The 23,297-nt window shown below is 52.6% G+C and overlaps 3 protein-coding genes across 3 annotated transcripts; all 3 read right to left on the reverse strand.

Moving 5' to 3' along the window:
* Window positions 1-1,428: 1,428 nt before the first annotated feature.
* Window positions 1,429-6,626, reverse strand: NCLIV_062180 (conserved hypothetical protein; the record flags this gene model as incomplete). The annotated part of the gene is made up of 8 exons (XM_003885769.1): window positions 1,429-2,444; window positions 2,825-2,900; window positions 3,672-3,874; window positions 4,217-4,267; window positions 4,906-5,082; window positions 5,231-5,306; window positions 5,735-5,865; window positions 6,527-6,626. The coding sequence occupies 8 exons, from the start codon at window positions 6,624-6,626 to the stop codon at window positions 1,429-1,431; spliced, it is 1,830 nt and encodes a 609-aa protein (XP_003885818.1).
* Window positions 6,627-8,533: 1,907 nt separating this feature from the next.
* NCLIV_062190 (GK22245, related) lies at window positions 8,534-10,955 on the reverse strand (the record flags this gene model as incomplete). The annotated part of the gene is made up of 3 exons (XM_003885770.1): window positions 8,534-9,191; window positions 9,726-10,138; window positions 10,710-10,955. 3 exons carry the CDS (start codon window positions 10,953-10,955, stop codon window positions 8,534-8,536), a joined length of 1,317 nt encoding a protein of 438 aa, XP_003885819.1.
* A 4,920-nt stretch (window positions 10,956-15,875) lies between these two features.
* NCLIV_062200 (HCNGP-like family protein, related) lies at window positions 15,876-20,021 on the reverse strand (the record flags this gene model as incomplete). Its single annotated transcript, XM_003885771.1, has 7 exons — window positions 15,876-16,243; window positions 16,513-16,692; window positions 17,285-17,464; window positions 17,941-18,061; window positions 18,610-18,708; window positions 18,918-18,971; window positions 19,527-20,021. The coding sequence occupies 7 exons, from the start codon at window positions 20,019-20,021 to the stop codon at window positions 15,876-15,878; spliced, it is 1,497 nt and encodes a 498-aa protein (XP_003885820.1).
* Window positions 20,022-23,297: the final 3,276 nt, after the last annotated feature.

Raw genomic sequence — 23,297 nt, forward strand, 5'->3', positions numbered from 1 at the left:
TGGACGCACCCCCGATGCAAAGGGCGTGCGCATCCGTTGGGGAATATTCTTCATCACGACATCTGCAGCTGCAGGTCTCTTCACAGTGCACTGAAGACCCAAACATCCCCCACGCTGAGAGGGGCTGCAAGCGCCGGAGCGGCGGTCCCGGATATAACTGGCAGAACCCCGGAGCTGGGGCGGCCCAAAGCACAGCTTTGAGCTTCTCCATTTCAAGGTATTTCTATGCCTATTATGCCACGTTTGAGTAGCTGGCGAGGAGGGAGCTCCTCAGTTGGTTAGCTAAAGGAGCCATCTCTGGTTGCGGTCCCCGGTGCCGCTTACTCGTCTTCAGCAAATCGAAAAGAACCCCTCCCTGTATCTCACACAAGTTCTCTTCCGTGAGAAATAGGAGCACATCGCTTCTCGAGTCATTGTCCAAACATCTTCTCAGGGACTCTGAGGCTCGTTTGCGCACGGTCCTCCCGTAACCTGTCCCTTCTCGGCTCACGTTCGCATATCGGACGGTTGACAACTTTGGCTAGCAGCTGGATCCACCTTCGTCCGAAATCCTGGACTGTGTTGAACGCTTCATTTGTTCTGTGGGCACGAAAATGGCCTGGCAGAGGGAGAATGGGTACGAGTGTAGCTGCGGTGTCACGCACTTTTACGGCAACTCTCGATAAAGGCGTGTGGTCACGACTGTTTCGAAGGCATGTTTATCTCGTGCGTCCGCCATTCCTTGCCTGTGTCCCCTCTAATTTTAAGTGACCACCCCGGCTTGTTCCGTTGTGGCAACGCAGTTTCAGCTGATGCTCCAGGAAAATGCGAGAGACGAAACCGCTCTCGGCTATGGACAGGACGGCATAGTATAGAGCGGCAGGCTTCGTCAAAAGTGACATATCGGGCAGTCTTATTCTCCACACATGACGACTTTGGTCGCACCTTGCAGCAAAATACCACTGCTAGCTATGGAGGCTGTGTAGTCCTCACTAATCAAGTCGTTTTTGTTGTTTCCAGTATTGTGGATCTGCTGCCCCAGACGAAGTCTTTCTGGTTGTCAAATAGATCGGACGCACTGAACCTGAAGCAGTCTGTAGCGACCACAGCAAGTTACCTGTCTAAAACGGGTGAAAACGTTTGCGGAATGGCTGCGTGAGAGCGTCTTTTGCTCACGGTAGTTGCGGGTATCATTGTCATCTCTAACGCAGCCGTTTGGCTGCGGGGAGGTTAGACATCCGGACGCAGCCGCACCGTCAGGCTTTAAACAATTAGTGGGACCATAGAAAACAGATAGTCAAGCTCCAAAAGCTGTCCGCCGAAAAATGGCACGATTCACGTCACATTGCATCCTCATTTCTCTTCGCCGTAGGGGAGCGAGAAGGGGTCTGAATCCGCCTTCCCATATCCGTATGCGTCTCTGCATGGAAAGTTCCGGCGTCTTTCTCCTCAGTCTCGACGACCCAATACACTCTCGTCGTCAAATTCATATACGCTGTCATACTCAGGCTCTCCCTCACTTCCAGAACCGTCGTAAGCGAGATTATCATTGCCATTTACAGAACGTGGCGGCAACGGTGGAGCAAATGGCGTGGGCGGTAAGCCCATTTCGGGCGGCGTAGGAGGCCTCGGATCACTGGGGTAATTTGAACCTTGCGACCCTCCCACTCCTCGGTTCCCCCCTGCCGTATCCGTGGAGCCTCCTTGATCTTGTGATCTTATATCGTGAAGATGTCGTTCAATGTTTCGTTGCGCCGTATCGATTTCCTCCACAGCCTGTTCTACAGCTCGGACCAAAAGAGCTCGCTGCACCAAAAGTGTAGTGAAAGTGGCAAAAATAACGAACCCAGTAACGCCCATGACGAGAAAGACGACAAACAGAGGGCTGATTAATGGTACGAGAGCCGTTCCAATAATCGTTGACGTCAATGCAAGGCCAATAAACGCCATCACGTAATGCGACGCTCGGCGCTCCATCCACCCACGTCCTCTCGCAGACCCGGGGGCGGGGTACTGTGACATCTGCACCAGAGACATGACCCCGAGACGTTTCGCAGGGAGCTCGATTGTGTCCCCATGCGGAGAAACCAGGCTGGTCATCTGGGCCGATGCCAGTTCGTTGCCCGTTGATGGCTGCACTTCATACATCTCCAGAAAGCTGGATCCTCGCTTCGGTTTCAAGTCCTTTGCAAGCCTTCTTGCTAGGGTGACCATAAGGTTTTCCAACCCTTTGTTCGCCCGCGCGCATCGCCCTGTACCTCCAAGCCAGGCTGAATTTGCGTTTTCGAGCGCGAGTATCATTGGTAGTATCTCGCCGTGTGATGCCGCAAATTCCAGACTTTCTTTTTCGAAGGAATATAGCCATTTTCTCAACTTGCTCACGAGCAGGGACATGAATTTCGCCATTGTTTTTGATTTCGCCATTGCGAGGACCAATTTAACCAGCTTCTGCTTGCCAGAGATTGCTGTGAATAAAAGAACACACAGAGAGAAAAAGCATGCGCACATGTCCATGCATCACCTGGAAATTTTTCTCCCGTCAACGCCAACAGCGAGAGGCAGTAACCCGCGTTAGACTATTCGTTTCTTCTCACTTTATTTTCGCATATCCTACAGCCTGTTCTCACGAATCTACGCAGGTGGTAACCCCGTCGGTACTACCTTCTTCCTCCGAATCCCCAAGCCTCATGCGTTGCAAAATGGGTCTGCAGAAGGGGCATTCTGCTAGCACGTAATTTCACCAGATACAACTGAGCCAGCTGCGGCCCTTCTACCTGTTGGGGACTAGCCACACTCTGACTCGCCGGAGTCTCTTCAGCTGTCCTTTCTAACGGGCATGACGCACCTATCAAGGCAACTTCGACGATCGTCACCTCAACCTGCATTTGGATGGCTGAGACCTCCTCATCGGTGATACCTTCCTGGAATCTGGCAACTCTTTCCGCAAAAGAATTCATGAATTCTTGTTCTAGAGTCGTACCCAAAACTCGTCCCAATGTGATGATTGAGCGGGAAATGGCTAAATAGCTAATGAGCATTTTGCACACGGGCTCGGTCGACTGTCGCGTGCATTGGATGCTTCGCGGCATATACATGCTTGCGAGAGCAAAGCCAAACGCTCGATAAGCAACTTCTTTACTCTTCATTTTGCCAGGTGGATTGACTCCAGAAATTCGGCGACAGCGGGAGAAGTCGACCATTTCAGACCAAAGCCCGAGAGTTAAGCTGCTGGCATTAGGAACCCAAACTGTGCTGTACAGCGTTCGCCTCGACGCCACCTGAAAGCACGACGCGTCCGCACAAGGCGATTGGGTAAGGCAAGTTTGCTCAGCGTCTAACGAGCCTCAGACAAAGAGACATTCAATCACATGTCAGCTGAGGACGCAGCATCGGAATCTCGGTGCTCCTTTGTCCTCTGAGCTTCTGCGAGGAGTTGTGGGCAATCACAGCATGGTTGAGAGCGGTCCATGCCGGAATGGGGCAAAGTGAAATCATGTCTCGCCAAACCCAGCACAACCGCGGATTCAGCCTGTTTTTACTGCCTAACAGAGTTGATGGCTACTTATATGGGGCTTGTTTGTCTGGCTGTTAGGAGAACAGTGAGAGCAACATGATTCTACGATGATAACCGGTTGAAAGGTTCAGCTTGTGGTCATTGTGCGAATTTCGAGAGGTAATGTTCGTGAGCTCACAAGCTTGACCGCTTCAGTCTCCACGGGAGTCTTCACTTTTGCCTTCATTTTCGTCGACTCCGCCATGAGGAGGCGAGCACCTTGCGTGAAGGAGCAGCTGTTGGTTGGGAGAGCACGCAACTCCTCGTACGGAAGAGCCCAAGTGTCTTTCACCGTTGACGTGATAAATGTCGTGACAGCCTCAAGATCTGGCTCACTCTTCCCTGGAAGCGCACACGTTAAAATACGTGTTCGTCGTCAGTCAAACGGTATGTGTTTGCCCAAACTGGCCGCCGGGATAGCGACCATAAATTTCTAGCTCTTTCGAGGAACGAAATGCCCCCAGACGCATCTTGCAGATGGGGTGACGACAGTAGCGTCCATCCTGGAAGCAACGTTTCATTAACTCACTTTAGACTCCGTACAACTCCGCCTCACCAGCAGCTATGCGGCCTACTGAATCAGTGTCCAGCTGTCAGCACCAAAGATGTACTCTGGCGAACAAGAGGAACATACATATCTCTGCGTTAGCCCTGCTCGAAGTCTTCATTGTGTTATCCGTTTACCTTCCGGGAAGTAGGGGTGCTCAAGAACGGCGTTCATCTTCTCGAACAGCTCTACGAATGGAACCAGAGAAACGGACGCTCATAGATTTAGTGCCCAGGACTACCTGGCGCTTAATAACGATTCCGTCTTCCAGCTTCACAGACAACCAAGTTCTTTATGATTGCTGTGGAGCCGGCATTAAGAACATAGAGATCATAGCTAGACGTGGCTGAACAAACCTTTCAATTGATTATGCTACCTGAATGGTATTTTCTAGCCTATTATATGGTGTTAAAAGTAATACCATCCAAAACCGGTGGTGCAACCCATGGCTAGAATCATAGATTGGCCACCGAAGACCACTCTGCATGAATACGTAGATAGAGTTTCGGACAACGAGGAAAATAGCGGCAGCCTCCGGCAGAGCACTCTCAATGATTAAGAAAGAATCATGTAGTGAGTGCAAACTGGTGGATTCGGAGAGCGTGACACAACCATCACAAACTGAGAAGCTTCAGCAGCACACACATGGGCCAGGTTGTCTATCAAAACTGCCAGCAACCTAGCAACCCTAAAGATTTCCAGCGCCCTCACTCGTCCTGGTGTGCCATCGGTTAAAGAGTCGCGGCTGCGACAGTAGGTTGTTGCATGCGGAAGGAAGGAGGGAAAACAGTTCCAAGTACAGACAATAACGAAAGTGTTGGATTACCTGGAAAAGGCTGGGGGCCAAGGCCTTCAGCGGCAACCTCCACGGCTCGCAGCAGTTCCGCGGATTGACGCTCACACGCAGTCTGGAGGATCTTGTTTCTGCGAAATTCCCGGCAGAAGCGCCGAGCCGCTTCCTGTCTTTTTTTTCCATCGAGTAGTTTCACACACTTCAAAGCGTCTGATGAATGACAGCGCAAGCACAACCAGTTAAAGAGGCATTGCGCCGTGGTGAAGTGCACGGCAGAATCCCCTCCATTTTAGGCTGCACTGAAGAATTGTGGTAGTAGGTAGCCAACTAGAGGGTAGACTGGCTGCAATGGGCTCACCATTCGCTTGTCCTTGGTGGAAGAACTCGTAGAAGGCTTTTCCATTATTCACAACTGACTCCGATTCCTGCTTTGCCTGCGTGGAAAACAAACAGGAACGAGCAGGATTCGCGACGGCAAGGAGTGATGTTTGAGGGAGTTCGTCTTTCCAGTTCAGAAGCGATTGCAGCAATGATACGGCTCGAGAACCTCAAGGGCAAGATCCGGGAGAAGTTCCACCGTTCTGCTTTTCTCGACTGTCCCATGCGCTCTGCAAACTCCCAGCGCAGTCAATTTTGCTGCGTGAAATTCTTCAGGTGATGACGGTATCGGTTCCCAGGTCTACAGAGCTGTTACTCTGCGAGTCCCAGTCCGCTGCGGGTCGTCGGGTGCTACCTGTACAGCGCCCCAGCGTAGTCAGCCAAAGCAACCGGAGGTGCGCTGTAACCTCCAAAACGAGTTGTTTCAGCTCGCCCCACACGTGTCGTTATCTTGGTCGACTCAAGTGTGTGCCGCACTCCATACCTCCCCCCCTGGCTGCGCAGGAGCTACAGTAGCCGGAGATGCTGCCGGTTGTGCAGACGTGAGGGCCGGCAAGGCAGTTGGCTCAACCGGAGCGTTGTCGGTCTCGACCGCGAGAACCCCGCCGCTTCCTCCTGGAAGAAAATACACATGGATGTCTCCGGACAGGCATGAAAACAGTACTCCAAGCGCGGGATTCATCTCACAAAGACGGTAGGTAAATTCAAGAGCAATCATGGCGTGCGGACGAAAAACGTTTTTCTGAGCTCAGGAAACAGCCGCCTAGTATACGTTGCCGCACACTTCCTGGTTCTCAACTGTTTGAGCGGGAGGAAGCGTCTGAAAATCAAATTGGTCGCTGCCGTAGCCTGTGCGTGAACGACGCCCGCGGTTGCAGCAGTCGGCACAATCGAGCGGGAACTGAGGGAGCGCGTGAGGAAGGCGGCTGCGCTGGAGCAACCGAAAACGAGTGTAAGTTTTCTTTGGTACTGCAGTGCTTCGGTGTCACAAATACGAAACTGCATGGGACTGTGGCCAACGTCTGCATTCTCAGAACAAACCCCAAGAAAGCTGAACGGCCTGACACGTAGCGAGACACTTTCGTGAGAGGTATCAGAACGAACTGCCCGCCAGCTGGACCTCTCTCCATCGAGCAGACTCCCTGTTGATGCAGAAAGGTAGGAGTATCCTAAGCCGCTGAAAGTTGGGCCACGGGGACTGCCAACAGCATGCTGAGGACGTCAAAGGTTAGCGCTTCGAAGGCCAGGTACTCCCGTATATGGTTCAATGGCTCACCATGCGCAGCGAGGTCCAGTCCCGGGAGCAGAAGATACACGAACAAAGCCAGGAAAGGAAGCGAGGAAGTAGTGACGACCACTGAGCGAATCCAACTCATCATGGAAAGAAAATGGGCAACCTCTCAAGAAAGCATGCCTGTTGGCGGTCAGCAAAACGCGGAGTCGGCTTTCGTCGTGCGTGGCCCTTGTTCCTGATGCGGCTGGTGGCCCGGGCTACCGAGCTCCATTAATTGCTCCAGGTATCCCCACAAAATCTCAGGGATAATTAGAAAAATCATCAGGTAAGTGAAAGAGAAAGCCCGCGCGGACGCCAAACAAAGTATTACCAGCGGCTAGGTGGTCTCTCATTCGGAAGGATGCACCCAGACAGAACTGCAGCCCATAGCCAGCCCCGCGGTCGTGCTACGACCGCTCTGGCCGGGGCGCTGCGGCTTTACGCGGTGTCTTCTACAAGACGCTAGTGTGACCCTGCCATAGGCTGGTCTGACGCAAGGCAGAAGGTGGAATGATTTGCTTGCTATAGCTTCTCACCTGAAATTTTGCAGTAAAAAGGCTGGGGCAGAGGGCCACCATACGCGCAGGCGAAGGTTGTACGAGGGTCACCTCTGTTTGCAGGGCTGAAGCGCCCCATCGTTCTCCGTAAGCGACGCCCGGGCCCTCGACTGGTAGGGAACCAGAGGCCAGCAACAGAAAAGCACATGAAGAGAAGTCATCCCGCGCATGTAGCTCCCCCCAACACTATCCCCTCCGTTTTGTATCTCTCCTAGGGAAAGGAGCTCGACTTAATCCCCATATTTGTATGCGGTTGCCCCTCTCACGCGCGTCCTGGTGATGAGAACTTCACGTATCCACGGTCTCGGGGGCCAACCCCGAGCTGGAATCATTGAGGAGTTCGAACGCATTTCCAACAGAGGTCAGAAAGTGCCATAGATGAAGCGCATTTGCTCGGGTATGACCGTCAAGTTGTGTTTGTCGCCGAGCATGAGGCGACTCTCATGCTGACCTCATGGCCATTTCAGAATTGAAGTGCACCGCCTCGAACAACGAAGGCAAGCTCTAGGATACCTGATGGAGCCTTGTGCCAAGTGTGTTGACTCACCACCTTCAGCCCGTTCATCTCTATTTCCTTGTTCACTTGATAACAGTGTCTGACTCTTGAGGCAGTTACGTTCCTGCAGGGAAAAGGCGGTCAACCAGGCAGCCTGCCGGCGGCCATGTGAGTATTTGCAAGTCGTTGGCGTCAATATGTTGCCAATACTGTAGTAACGTATACCTGGCTGCACTGCAAGACCCACGCAATAATGGTACCTGTTTATTCATTCTCTGTCTTGCATAGAAATCACCAAAAGCCGGTAAGGGATGTGTGTTTCGAGAGGCTAGGGCACATGTCGTCAAAAGAAGGAGCAGACTACATATGGCGGGGTTTTTTCGTGCTTACAGTCAAGTTAGGGAGCCTCAACAACCACTTAGGGTAAGGCGCTACGATGACTTCTGTCGCAGAGATCTTTTTCCGGCACGTTTGACGTAACAGGTCGAATTCCCCAGAGGGGGCAACAACTGATAACGAAACCCGTTTTTGTCTTCTGGTCAGGCACTACTTGCTTGTCCGTTCATTCCAGCTCGAATGAGGACCGATGAGATGCGATCACGGCTCTTAGTAGAGACAGTATGTAGCTTTCGGTAACAGGTAACCCCAGATATAAAGAAACTTACTAAGGCGGACAGAGCTGTCCAGCCCCGGGCAGATCCACAGAGGAGAGAGTCGCGTTCGACATATTAAGGCTTCTCCTGCGGCAGTTTATGATGTGGTTGATAGCGAAGCATTTCTCACGCGGAACATCTTACTGAAGCTAGAGTCTGCATTATTTTTGTTGCTTGTCAACATGGGAGCTGAGACGTTCCATGTGATAAGCCATTTTGTCGGCGCGAAGCCTCAAACTTGTCGCGGAAGCCGATGCATCCAGACAGAACAGAAAAGTGTGGCCAATCGAATATGGTGTCAAATTTATTCACCATCACTCTGTAACGCACTCATATCAACGACACGGCCCACGAAGAAAATGTCATCATCCCTTCGCACTACCGGCAATTTCCCCGCCTTCAGATCCTTTGTGTGTCTGAGTTTTCGAATTTGAAAAAGAAAAGAGCGATCAATATCAATCACCCTCTGCTCCCGAATAAGGGGAAGGGACGTGCACGCAACGCCTGCCGCTGCAGCAGCTGCCGCCTCGGTCCCAACTTCGTCAATCTCAACAACACACTGATGAAATACGTTGCTGAGAAACAGGCCTTTTCCTCCGTTGATACCAGATAGATTTGCATTCGGGCCAAAAACGTGTGTCACCCCCAAAGTCTCGAGTGCCGACAGCAGAGCTATCGTTTTTCCTCCCACTTTGAAATATGGGAGTCTAATGGTAAGTTCTACGTCCTGAAGCTCCGCGTGGGAAGCGTCGGCCATTTCTTGCACCAAATCACTTAGAAGGTCTGGTTGCTCTTGCCACATCTGCTCGAGCTCGACCAAGTCACTTGGGTTGTCTGGCATAAAAAAGGCCATCGAATAGTCGCTGTCTTTGTAGGGAACCTCGAGAAGCGTGACTCCAAACCCAGGGCGATCCGTGTGCTTGAAACCGTAGCAGAACTTGTCGCTGCATACCTGAGTTGATCTGTCGACGAAAGAAAAAGCAAGAGACCAGAGTTGCGTGTTTAAGAACCGCGTAACATACCGCCGTTTCTCTCCGCCGCTGAGCGTGTGGGTGAGAAGGGGCAGGAAGGAAAGCAGTGCAATTCCCGAACTACTCGCTAAACAAACCAAGCTACCTCGCCACACAAACGTGGGCTTCACGGTTGTCCCCACGATTGGAATCCGAAGCTCCGCCTCGGGAACTCATGAGCGGACTGTCCACAACAATGGACGAAATCGTAGCATCTTTCTTCTGTTCGCATTTGTTGCACGAGGCACGTTATCCCTACGGCAATGCCCTGTAACGCACACCTGTTACAGCACGCAGACAGCTTCCAGCTCGGGACCACTAAAGCACGTCGACTTCTGACTTCGGTCGTATCCGCATTGCCCAGCTTGCAAGTGAAGACTTGAAAAGAATATAGAGTACGCGGCTGCAGGCCAGTGAGAGTCGAACCACCGCGCAGATTTCGCGTAAAATAATCGACCGAGTTGCACGTCGCGTGGATTGGCCTACTCCATGAATTTGATTCCGTCCTGGAAAATAGTGGCTCCAGATGGACCCTGTCTGTAGAACTTGGACGGGCCGTTTCTCTCGCACGGCACAAAAGGCTTCAGCCATGGTCCCTTGAAATACAACGTACTAACAAGGAGAAGGATTGTCTCCGACGTGACGGCCGACGGTGGAAGGATGTCAGTGATCTTCCGATTGGTGACATCAGATACCCACGCATTGATTTTCTCTCTTTCACCACGGCTGTGTGCCTGGAAATCTGCCAGCAGTGCCTCAGTACGGAGTTGCTTCTCAATTATTTCTCTGAAGTCCCGGAATTGCGGCAGAGATGCTCCCACCAGCTCTTTCGACGCGTACAGACGGTTCGCCGACTGGAGTGAGACCGGTGACTGCCTACCCAGATCTGTCGCCTCCTCCTGCAGCACAATTCATTATAGAATGCCAAGTAAGACAACAAAGACGACAGAAGCATGTTGAGGTGGTGACTATTAGCTTGAATCGTATCAGACAGCCCGGGCGCTGCTGTTGCCGGGTTATTTTTCGCGGTGGACTGTTCTACGTTTCTTAAAAACACTTGGGAATCTCGATACTGCAAGCTGGGAAACTCTGCGGGACGAATCTCCACACGGAAAGTGTCTCAACGAAAGAGAGGGCTCGTGCAAGTGCATCAACGCAAGAAACCAACAAACCCATTTTGTTCGTGCAATGCTTAACGCCTAGTCAATCTGGTACATCTTGGCCAGCACGACGCACTCGAGGAAGAAAACATCAGGCAGTCGTACAAACGGCAAGCTGTCTATTTAGCATAAAACAAAAGCATTCTGGTTTTAAGGCGCAAGGATGAAATATTCTTTCCTGGGTTGACATAGAATATGAACGAAGAACATTTGTAAACCCAGCAACGTACGTAATCCTTGAGCGTCGGGCTGCCGGCAAATGGCACATGCGAATTCCACTCAGATATGAAATAGTCACGGAATACGATACCTTTTCCGAAACTGTGATCGCTTCCTTCAGGCAGTTTGCTGCGTCATTTGGTGACCGGCCGTCGAAGTAAAGGCTCTGCAGTTGCTCCTGACTAGTTCCTCTCGCCCCAAAATACAGGACGGCGAGGGCAGTACTGACGGAGTACGGAGAAAATGCGAAATTGCACTGTCCCTCTGCATTCTTGCACGAGGCGGAGACCAGGATGGAGTACAGCCTCACTAAAGTGCCTGCTGGCGTTGCAGCCATTGAGGCGACAAACACAGAAAACTTCTTTTCCGGCCGCCTCCAGACTGTGCCAGCGAGCGATGTGCGATCCGATCACGAGAGAGTGAACAGGAGGAAGAGGGGGGCACGAAAGAAAACAACACTGAACTTCTCTTCAGAATATATATCTGGTGCGATCCGTTGCCGCACGGCGCCGCTTGTAGGGGTAGACTTTACGGCGGTTCCGTACCGGTAATCGGGGGGTAACTAGAGTCACTTGAGTTCGAAGCAAGCCTTCGCACGGATTCGATTTTCAATTAAAACGTTTATAAACGGAAAAGCAAGCTACATCTCGATAATCAGAAACTGCTCGGCTGCAGCTAGTCGGTTAGTTACGTGCCGAACGGACGGCCGGGGGCGAAAAACGTGACCTGTTTCATCCGCGATCGGGTCGCGGCGTGCATGCTGATACGGCGTTGTAGCAGACTTTGCATGTGGTGAATGTGTCTAGGGGAGCGATCTATCGAACCATGACACGCTCTGCAGTCTTAATTTCGACATCTTACCGCAAACTTGTGGAGGAGACTGAATAGTGAACAAGCTGAGAGCCCGCCGGATTGGTGTGCACATGCTACAGAGACACGCCTGCTGTCTCGTACGAACTCATGTTGCCTGGGGGTCGCCTTTGCCCTCGGCCTGCTGGCCGGGCTAGCTTGCCCTGTCCATTTTTGATTTTCAGGCCTACAAAATGCATCTACACATAGAACCCGGAAAATCCGAAGGATTTTCAAGTGCACCCGGAGCATCGAAATTGCTTTTGGGCGTAGCCTTCACACACCATAAATGGTAATTTCTCCTGCGGGCACTGCCTTTATTTCTACTGCAGCATGAGTGTACTGACACAACACCTCCCTCTCTTGGGAGACACAGTTTCCCCACGCCTTTGGTATTCTCTTGTAAGAGATCGTGCATGGGGGATCACCGTAACTACCTTTCAATTCCTAGACGACCCCTTCCATCGTGGTAGAGCCAAGCCGCCTAACGCTCCCGATCTCAACGTGCAGAGCTCGGTCCAACCGCAGCCTGCTATGGGATATACTTAAGACACTATCCAGTTTTTCGAGGCCGATGTACTCGGCCATGGAGGCAGACAGCTGACTGTGCCCCCACCAGTTTCGAAGGAGTCACCGGGGGCGCAATCAGTTAGTTGCTTTTTTTGGCTCACGACGAAAAAAAAGACATAGGTACGAAGTACAACTGGTTTGAAGAGGAAGACTAGCTGTGAGCCAAGGGTCTTCCTTGCTTCTCCCGTAGGACGTTTCTGGTTATCACTAAGTAGCTGCTATCTACCTCCGTTGTACCAAATGTGTCTGCGGACGCATCACGCGGAACACGCTCCAAACGCAAACAGAATCACGGGCTCACAGTGCGGCGAGGTCCGGAAATGAGCTTGCACCAGCATGTAGAGGCGAGGTTGCGTGGAAACCGTTCTTCGGCAGCAGCAACCCCAATGGAAGACGTTTGTAAAAAGTGTCCACTATGGCACATTCGTTCGCATTATGGGGGTACTCTCGTGAAGACCTCGCGAGACAGTATGCATCAACTAAGACATCAATACGCAGAAGGATTCTGGAGTGAAGGTCACCTGCAACGCAGTACTGCAATGTGGTGGAAGGCGAATGGGCCTTTGGCGAATTCCATGGCCATAAAAAAGCACTTTTCAGCACGTGGTGGCGAAAAAGTAAGACTGCAGATTTTACGTGCAATACGACGAAAGAATCTGGTATGACCAGCAAAATTCGGACACAAATATCTCAGCACAGCGCCAGTGAACAGCGTTATGTGTGTGCAGCGGTGCATCCGTTGTCTGCACTGATCCCTGTGATTACTGAGATGGAGGCCAAACGAGTCGCGCTGCCATTTCGTTCCAGAGTGACATCGTTTTCGTGCATTTTTTCTGGGGAAGGGGGAGGGATCGCAGGTCCACTTACAATCCAGTTTTCGCAGAGCAAGGAAATATCGTGCAAGTGGTGGTTGGCCGAGTGATCTACCGTCAGACTTCCGGTGTTGATTCTGTTAGAAAGTTCCATAAGGTGAGAAGAAATCCCAAGTAAAAGGAAGACGGACGACTGGCGTTTAGATGGTGCTATTACCTCGGCTAAGAACTCCGAAAAATCACTGCAGCTCGAAATTGGTCTTCCACTGGAAGTAACGAAGTTACATTAAGTGCGTCCCCAAGAAGTTTTCGACACAAGCCTGTGCTAGGAGCTGCACCCACACATGCTGCTCAGACAAAACTTGAACGCCGATCCCCAGACTCAGAGATTCGAGCCATCTCTCAGCCTTTCCAGCTAATTGATTCCTCACTGGAGAAAAAACTACCAGGTAGCTCTGACACGGATTATTTTGTGATATGGTAGTGGTTCCAGCACTAAGCTGTCTTTTTTTACGAGAAAAAACAACATGCAGCCAGTTAGTGTAGACAGGAAAGCTTCCTGGTGTCAAAAAGAGGTGACAGTTCTCCTCTCCAACCGTGAAACTTTGAGTGGAGCAATGCAGATGTGTACCAGTTTTGATCGACCGAGCTGCTGATAAGGACCGTCCACCGCTAGGCCGGGGCCCCCAAAAACGAAACAGAAAACATCCAGATTCGCTGCAAACCTTGCTCCGTACAAGTGAGCAATCACTGTAGTAGGGAATAGGCTAAATGATGCTGCTTCACACATTTTCCTCGATCAAGTGTAAAGTTTCTCCCAGATAACTACGGCTTTCAAATGCACGACCAAACATCGCTGCTTCATCTTCATCCGGTCCGCATGGCATTTTAGAGCCTCGGAAAAGCATGCCATCTTCAAAAACGCGCAGCACTGCAAATCAGAGGAAGCGTGCCTCACCTGCGGCGTGGCGGCGTTTCAGGGGATTCGAGCGCAGCAACCGACGCGGCTGAACGCAAGCTGTTCCAACATGTTGATTCCAAACACAGTTGGAAATTCATGAATATGCAGAGTTGCCTGTTCAGACGGAGCTACCTACAAGCAGCAAGAGGGTATTCAGCTGCAGTGGCACATGTACACAGGCCCTATAGCTACTCTAGGACTACGGTAACAGATCCTCACCATTCACGAAGATTCGCGGGTAAACCAGCAAGCAATGAGACAGTGTTCTGCGTCTACAGCAGCCACCCTCAGTGCTGAGGAAAACATACGCGAATGCCCTATCACTGAGTTCTGCAATGATGCACCGTTACGTTCGTCAGCCTGTTGCTGCTGCTGGCCAGTCATCTCTACTGTCGTGGTCGTCATGGTGCCAATCGCTGGTCACATGGAGGCTGAAAACACGTACTCTTAAAAATATTACGTTCCCTTTAGTTCCTTAACAATTTGGACCGCCGCAAATGTTCTTTTTAGTACGGTCACGTTTCAGCCGCGACCATCCTATCCTCTAGAAGACTGACAGTTGATGGTACTACAAGAGAAAAACCCGTGCACGAAAACCTTGTCCAGAGGCACAGAAAGGTACTGCTGTCCGAAGTCTTGGGTAATTCAGAGTGAGCGAATCAACCCGGTATGTGCGTCCTCAAAGCAGCACTACAAGACTTCGTTCTTGCCACGTTATGTCCTTCCTTTTACGTGCTGGTCTTCCTGCGTGCTGCATGCTGCTTAACTCTTCACGTGCGCTGTTGTTGGGGCAGAATGTGTTCCGATTACTATAGTGGAAAACCTCATCAATTTACTGCTCCGTTGAAGGAAGATCATGAGACAGCCACAAGTGACCTCCGCGGTCTTGCGTCTCTAACAGTCTCACCGGGCTGCGTGTCGGAAAACGATTTTTCTGTCCGCGTAATCTGCTCAACTTGCCTTTCTACTATACGTTGCCAGCTGAGCAGTCCATAAGAATTCGATCGGCTTCGGTGCTGGACCTTGACAAGGGAGCGTACGCCTCCTCCAAGCGTACGAATCATCCGGACAATCTAACCATGCACAGGCATGCACAGCTAGGAGTGCTCGAGGCTGAGTTTAAAAGGTTTCTCTCGAAGTCCGAACCCCGGGGGAATGTGGCTACACTTGTGACCAGGCCTTACCCGAGGGCACGCCTGCACTTTCCAGGCAGCGGCACTTCCCTCTGGAGAAGTAAAGCTCCTTATATACCCACAAGATCAGACAGAAACTGTCCGTGGCGTGTCGCACAAACCGGGCGCTGCGACCGGTACACAGCAGCGGCGGCCGCGCCGGCGCCATGAGCTGCAGCATCAACACTCGCACCATCGCAGTTCAAAAGGCCATGGCGAAGAACCCGCAAGAGTGCCATCCCGCCGAGCTCAAGGGAGGGACATCAGAAGCACATGGTGTGACTCCAGTGGTGACAAGAAGGCTACAGAAAGTTTTCAGCCGTGCAGCTGGGAAAGCCTAGAACAGATAGACTGAGAGAATACGACCGGGCGTCGCCGGGAGATGGCGTCGAGCAAAAAGACACTGCTGCAGAAATACAGAATACCAGTTGAGAGAAAAGGATGCGCGACCACCGGGACCACTCAGCTGGAAATCCCACAAAGGAGCCCCATCTGGGCATTCAAATGATTTACACCTCCTGGCTCTGTTTGGAAGGCGTGCCGAGGCCGTCGCCTCAGCATTCTCCTTATTCGGCACTGGATGCCCCCAGTCCCCCCCACTGTGCCAATGCCGAAGTACGAGAGGGAGAGTCCAAAGGCTAGAGAGACACCTTGTACCACACCACTCACCCCCGCACGCGTCTGATCTTACGAAAGAGCCCCGTTTCGTAGCCCCACCAAGGGGGCAGCGCAATGCCTGCTCCCGGCGCCGTCGCTCAAATGCCTGCTTGGCCGGCTATTTCCGCAGTACCGCCGAGGATGTGCCACTCCTCGTTCCCAAGCATCGCGCGCTTCCGCCCACCTGATCACTGTCACTGAGGGATTATTCCCCTCATTTCCAGAGCCTCGACACCCTAAGACGTCGGGTGAGGCTTAGAAGCTGTCGTCCCCATGCCGTCGCGGGACCGCTTCTTGGCATTTGCGTCTCCTTCATTCCCGGCGCGCCCCGTCCATCCCGGCTCTGAACCGTGTCCGGCAGCCCCAGACGGAGACGGCACAAACACAGACCGTTGCTGACTGAAGTTGATGTTCATACCAGGTCCATTCAGCTGTCCTCCCACGTGGTTACGAGCAGCGATCGCAGCCGCAGCTGCCGCCGACTGGGTCTCGAGAAGAGGTTTCTGATGAACGAAGCCGGTCTGACCGCTCAACAGTCGCTGCTGTAACTGCTGCTGGAGAGAGGACGCGACAGCCCCCGCTTGAGCGGCCGCAGCCTTCAACGCTGCAGTAACACACCACTTCGCAATGCCGGAGCGTCGCACATGTCCACAACGAAAACGCCCAACCGCAAATGTGTCTAAAGTGCCGTGCCACAAATCATGCTTGGAGAGAAGATGTCCCACCGGTTGCTGCAGTTGCAGGCCGTTACAGTATGTGGAGAGCGCAACCGCGTAGAAGGCGGTTAAAATTTACCACGGGAACTTCTATTATCGGATCCTTCCTTCGTCCACTTCACCGGGCACGGCCGAAGCGACCTCGACACTGTCCTACCTGCCTGCTGGATGACAGCCGACAGTTGCGCAGCCGCTGCCATCGCCGAGCTTGCAGCGGCGCTGCCTGACTGGGGAACCGTCTGATCCGCCTGACGCGACGCTGGAGGGCTGATTCGCTCTAGCCCAGACCGACTGTGGCTCCGCCGGGTGCTCCCGTTGGTCGCGCCGAGGATAAACTCTGTTCGCAACGCACACTAGAATCCGAGTTAGAGGATCAAAATCTAAACCGCCACAGAGAAAGTCGGAAAGCTATGCGTCACCGAAGGCTGCTTCTCTCCCCGTTCTACAGATCGATACCGAACCATACCCAGTCGCAACTGAATGCTGCGCACAAAACAAGCGCCTGGTCGGCCACACGCTCCAGTGGAGAGAAGAGCGGAATCACGGCCAACGCCGAAAAGCCCCCCTGGAAACGACGTACAGTGAAGAGCATCCGCACGGATGAAAGGCACGCAGACACTCACTGTATTCCTTCTCTGTTCTTCTCCCAGACCGGCTCGGAGCACGTCCTGCGCCGCCCCGCGAATTGAGGACGCACGACGAGTTCCCTGAGAACGTCTCCCTCGACACCCGAATGAAAGTCCACCCGCCGCAGTGTTCCGAGCGTCCTCCCCTGCTTTTTTCTCTTTCCGGAACAAGTCTTGCACGCAATGGAAAGGCGTAGAGCTCTCTGCTGTAAGCCTGTAGACACCGATATCGGTCCTTTGTGGGGAGAACCGCTGCAGCCCTTGAAGCAATCGCCAGGTGTGGTCGCAGACCGCAACGCTTACCCGATGTCGTGGCAGGCAAAGGGACCACGTTCGATGCACTTGCAGTGGACGCGGCCGCGCCAACCGCCAAGGGAACAGACGGTACACTGACGGGGAGAGGCGGAGTCGCCCGCTCTGTTTCCCTTCCCGCGTGAGAGTCTGTCCGTCTCGTCAGCTGCCGGCGACTCTCGAAGCGCCGCACTGTACGAAACACAGCGCCAAGAGAGTGGGTACATACACACGTGGGGCAGTACCCTCGTTGGAAGAGAGTAGCACACGCCAAATACCACCGAAGCAGGCGCCAGGGAAAACTGGGAATCGCGGGTTTTACCACTCGAATCGACGCCTGACTCCCCCCCCCCCCCTTGTACGGATTTCGTCTGAATGACTTGTAGTATGACACTCGAGAACCACCAAAAACACGCGGAACTCGCCCGTGGCCTTCAGACTTCCATAATCCAATTGCTGTAAACAGAGTAAGAGAGGTTGCCTTCGCCTCTAATTAGAGACGGAACAGCAGGCCCCGGGAGTTGCGTCTCCTAAACTCTGTTGCAATGTGCGTAGCACTTCACTGCACTGCAAAACGCCGGCAAGCTTACTTCGACAACACTACAAGTGCTGTGTGCCCTCGATTTTTGTTAAAGAGTGTCCCTACAGAATGAAAAACGAAAACTCACTTAGGTGAACTGCAAAGGAGACGCCGCCTTCCGGCTCCCACGGAGTTACGCGCGCGGGATCGAACACCGACGCAGGGTAATTCGAGCAGTAGGGGTCAATGTCGAATACCTTCATAATTTTCTGCACGCCCAAAACACAATTTCCGAACGGCAAAACACCAGCTGGGACGAGCAGTTGATTCTCTCTGTCTTTGTTCGAAAATGCCTTCAAAGACTGGCGGACGACAGGTCTCGCGGGTCCCCGAGCACACGGCCATCCGATTGAACAGGAGGTAAGAGAGAGCCTAACGGAAGGCAAGTGAACAGATTGCTCAAGTTAAAGGGGAAGTGCTCGAAACTGAACCACACCATCGACACCAAAGTTCCTCACGCTGCGAAGAATCTTTGCTCTGCATGAGTGGTGGTGCATTCCCGATAGGCATTCCACCGGCGCTGCGTGTCAGAAAAGCTGGCATGATCACTTGCCACAGTGAGTTCACGGAAACGCAATGAGACAGCGGATTGCACCCGCCTTCCCCCGGAGGCATTCGGTCGAAAAATACAGGGACGCGACACGTGTAGGTTGAGCGATGAAGCCCTTGCCACCACGCATGTACGGCGATCGGAGGGGAACCAAAAGCTAATTTGCAGCTACACTTGGAACAGATTTTCACTTCCGCTCGTGCGTACCTCTAACAGATACGGATTTTTGAAGTCGAGGGAAGCTGCAATGTTCCCATTAACCGTGATGCCTCGCCGCTTCAGCTGCTGAAGGCGCTCCACCGTTCGCTGAAAGAGGAAGGACCACAACCACATTGACGCCGGCAGATGCGAGTGCTCTACCCTACTCCTCGAAAGGAATCGAGTCGGTTCTGCGCTGAGGCCTTCACTGGAAAAGAAAACGCACGTTCTGCTCCAGTGCATAATGTGGGGAGCCTGTTACACCTGACGGGCAACGAAAGCACATGCTACAAGCAGCGCTACCGCGGAGGACTCACCAGAAGCTCCTGGGGAACATCTCCTGCGGGTGCCTGAGGCATCAAACTGACATGCTGCACACGCAACGGACAGACACGCAACAAACAAGAATACAAAGACCTCACGTCTGTCACCATCCAAAAAAAAAGTGTGTACCTACGCCCCACCGCCGGCCTCAGTCAACGCCTTCAGAGCTATTTGCCAACTGCATTGCTGTGAAAAGGGTTTCTCCATGCGATATCTACTATGTGACAAATATATATATAATTAAATATATATATATATATAATCCCTTGATAGGGGCTCTCCATCACGCACATTTCCGTGGCACACTCCCTCTAGCGATACGCGGAATGGTACACCCAGGAGCTACCGCAGTTACCTTGACCGTGGATTCCATCATCACCTCTAGCCCGTTGTTCCATCGGATGAGGCAGATACGACAGGTATGCAGCATCGAGTCTCTCCCCACTTGCACTGTCTGTCGATGCCGACGGCGGAGTTCCCGTAGGTTGGAAGCCTCTATCACGCAGCAACACAGCCCCTCGGGAACACAAGAGCCTCCCCCGCACATGCAGTGGAAATGCACAGGAAAAGATGTTTCGGCCGTTGTGTGTTTGTATCCTTACGCCTTCAGTGGGAGGCCGACCACTGAATATTTGTCTGTCGTGCGCTCGTCGCGCTCCTGAAGTATTCTGTTGCGGAGCTTCGTCGTCGCTCACGTCTGCCACGCTCCCATCCACGGGATGGCAGTCTGTGTGGAGGTCCCCAGAAGCACTTAATGCCGTGCGAACGCGCAGCCTGTGGCTGTCCCCCTTTGCTAGAGCTCCTGCATCCGAATCCTCTGTGGGATCAGAAGCCCTCTCAACGGAGGGTCCATCTTCTTCCATGTCCTCATAGTCGATCTGAGTCCCGGAATCATCAGGCACTCCTCTTGGAGCGACACGTGACGACACGCTTCGGGATGCTGCGCCCGGAGGCGGAGTCACACCGCCATCATCTCCTACAATCCCAGCAGGGACGCCCGATTCATTCGCTTCCTCCAGCCCTGTCGGGCCATCACGTCCCTCCAAAGTCTCCTCCTCCTCCTCATCTGAATAGAAGCCATAGTCAACTAAACTCATACTGGACGCTTACAAACGCCTACAAGCAGAGGCAGAGATGGCCCCAAGGCATCCTGGACCAGGCAGAAACTCGCGCTACTTGATGTGTCTTTCCCCGTGGCTCTAGCTTGCGAGCATGACTCGAGCCGCGATCACTTTCGGAGTCCTCCGGGATTTGCCAGGAATACTGTACACCAAGGATCCAGTCCGATACCCCCGAACGAATAAGAAAAGAATGCCGAAGCGGCAGCAGTGCCCCCCCGGATGCGACGCTGGAGAGCCAGAAAAGAGAGAGACCAGTCACAGCACGAATTTCACTGACAACACATCAGCGGATCGAGTTGCGACTCTATATATCCCCCGCCTCTAACGTACGAGACCGGAGAATACTCTTGCAGGAAACTCGTTTCGCGATTACGGGACAGAACCACTTTGAATCCTGCCGCACCATTCCTCCTTAATGATCCTTATTACCCTCAACCCGGCCGGTAAAAAACAGCGCGCGGAGGCTCCACCAGACAAGCGGCCAGTTTTGATTCAAAGCAGTACCTATGGACGACGAAACAGCAGATATTGCAAACCCCGCAACAGGAAACACAAAAGACGAGAAAAACAGCAATGAAACACCAAACAACAGTGGATGGTCGCGACGGTTTCTGCGCGGCCAAAAAGCGATGTCCGCATGATGTTAGCCCGTTCGACAGCCAGTGCTTTTCCTACGGAATCCCACACAGCATGATTGGCGCTTCCCAACGCAGACTTCAGGATTCGGAAGAAGTAAGTACATAAAGGCTGAAGAGAAAGTGGAAGATGACGACGGTTTTCTTTTTCATGGGCACAGCGGAAAATTTGCCGTTACTCAGACCACCATCCGCATGCATAAGCCCAGCGAGCGTACACCAGCCCCCCTACAAAAGGATCGCAGTCGTTAATAAAAGCGGGAAACACTAGGAATTCAACAGGATTCAAAATGCTTCAACTCTGGACAAGGGGCCTGAGATGGAACGGTAGCCGGGAAAAATACCGCACTCACGCACTCCCCAAGGCCAGGTTCCGAAGGTGCGGGGGATGACAAACAGTTAGCGGAAATCCGCCGCCAGAAAGAAAGCACCGTATCACACAGCGCTGCTACCACTGCATGACTGCTCGAGGGCGCAAACACTGGTACGTTTCGCCTGTGATTGGTAAACTCCAAGACAGAGTACAGCGGAGCGGAACCCGTTCTAACTCTTTAACGGGAAGATCACCTCACTTTTGCATGCGGTGTGGCACCACCACAGCCTCCAGCATGTCACTACCGTCCCGTGTTGTGGAAACCGCTTTACAACTGACAAAATCAATAACAAGGAGAGGGCTGGCATTGCACGTATGAATCTGACTGTATCGAGACACACGGTCCCGGCCATGGCACTCTTCAAACACATGTTTCGGCAGCTTCTCTAGGGAAAAGCCGCTCCTGAATTGCGCACACTGTTCGGCGGGGACTTGGTCGCGTTTCTGCGGGTTCCGCCTTCCCGTGTCTGACGCGTTGGGCAGTTACTGGGGGAGGAACTACATGCGCAAGATAATTGAACTAAAACGATTCAAAGTTTTCTGCCGCCGAAGCCTGCCGTTTCGCGTATAGATCTTGGGCTGCTTCCTGTAGATGCAGTTGTCGTCAACACCCGTAGTACCTCTAGTGCCCCGCGCACCTGGCATTCAGTACGGCTCAGCGGTCGCCTGTCTTGCTCGACTCCGGGTGAATCATCACCAACCGTTGTAAAGCACCGACTAGTCGTGGTAAGCAACCTTAGCGTGCAGCAACTCTGCAATGTGTGGAGGACCTCGAACGCCGAAAAGGGGAGACAGCAGGGTAGCAATATTTGAAGAGATACCCGCTTTGCGGGAGGCACAGGCAGAGCGTCACTGTGGTGGAAAGCGGGAAAAGTGGACTTTGCAGAGGATGGTAGTGAAGTTGTCAGCAGGTCTAGTGGCTTCGCGCAAGCGACGCCATCAAACAAGGTCGCCAGCTCCGCGGTGAAAGCTCCTCTGTGACGCCGAGCCAATCAGGAACCACCAATTCTCACAGGTGGACACATCAACAATATCCGTCACGGTTCCGTCGGATGCCGTTGGTGGAGTTAAGAGTGGAAGGTGACCAGATAGGCGCAGAGGGTGCGCATCGCATAACTCGAATGTGAAGACGAAGTAGCACCAGCAGTTGGGGGCACGTGGATACCACAGACCAGCCGAATTTCCGCTGGCATGTGACTTTCCCAACAGCCACTTATCAAGAGCAACCCAACTGGTGAAGTGCCTCAAGGAACAAGACGTTTGCCACAGTGTAAAACGTTTTCAGGCGCGGAACAATCTCAATTTTGCAGACTTGACTGTCCGGTGCGCCAGAGCCACCCCTGAGGGAAGCAAAGAGGTTATCCTATTGTCAGTAGTGACGTAGTTTGGTAAAGCATCCTCCCACAAGAGACTGCTCCATAGAGCCGTATGGGAGCATCTCATGTTTCGAGGTTGTGATACGGCAAGTGCTCGGTGTTGGCTACTGGAGAAACGACACGTTCCTCGAAGAGTGGCCGACAGATATGATGCGGCACGCCGTTCTAGTCAGCACTGGAGTTGGCAGATGTTTTTTAGTAATGTCATCGTAGTCGCAACTTCTGTGGCTAATTGCAGTGCGCAAGTGTCCGTAAGTCGTTTTCCTAAGAACTCAGCGATCTCCTGTTTCCTAGTGCCATTAGTAAGCTCTTTCGGTTCGATTTCTAAGTACGCAATGAGCGAACCAGACACAAAGAACTTGACAAGCGTATTCGTCCAGCAGATCGCCAAAAACAGAGAACAGTCAACTGATGACTGCCACTGCATCATGTGTGTGTCAAAGAGGAAACTGTGAGTGTCATCGATGGCCGAACAGCTGAGAGGACATTCGACGATTGCTTTTTGCTTCTATACCGGAACAGATGAGCTACGGAGTACAACTGACGAAGACCCTGTTCCAATCAATGCACAGTACACCAATGCTGCTACAGAAGCGCAGCTAAACGGTGAACACCTTGGCACCTCGAAGTGACTCAAAAACACTGCTTGGCAGTGGCAAGAAGGAAACGCACGAACACTGGAAAGAACTCCACTTGCAGAAGGCGTCAACAACGGAGACCAATACCGTGTTCTTCTGTGCCTTGATTGCGACTGATATACGGGGATGTTTTTGCCACGTTCGAGTGATGCTCATTACTGCACCCTGCTCTACCTGACCGTTGGGCAGGGGATTCCAAGTGTTGAAGGTACTTTTTGAAATGGAACAAG

This window comes from Neospora caninum, chromosome XII, assembly GCF_000208865.1.
Source record: "Neospora caninum Liverpool complete genome, chromosome XII".
NCBI lineage: Eukaryota > Apicomplexa > Conoidasida > Eucoccidiorida > Sarcocystidae > Neospora > Neospora caninum.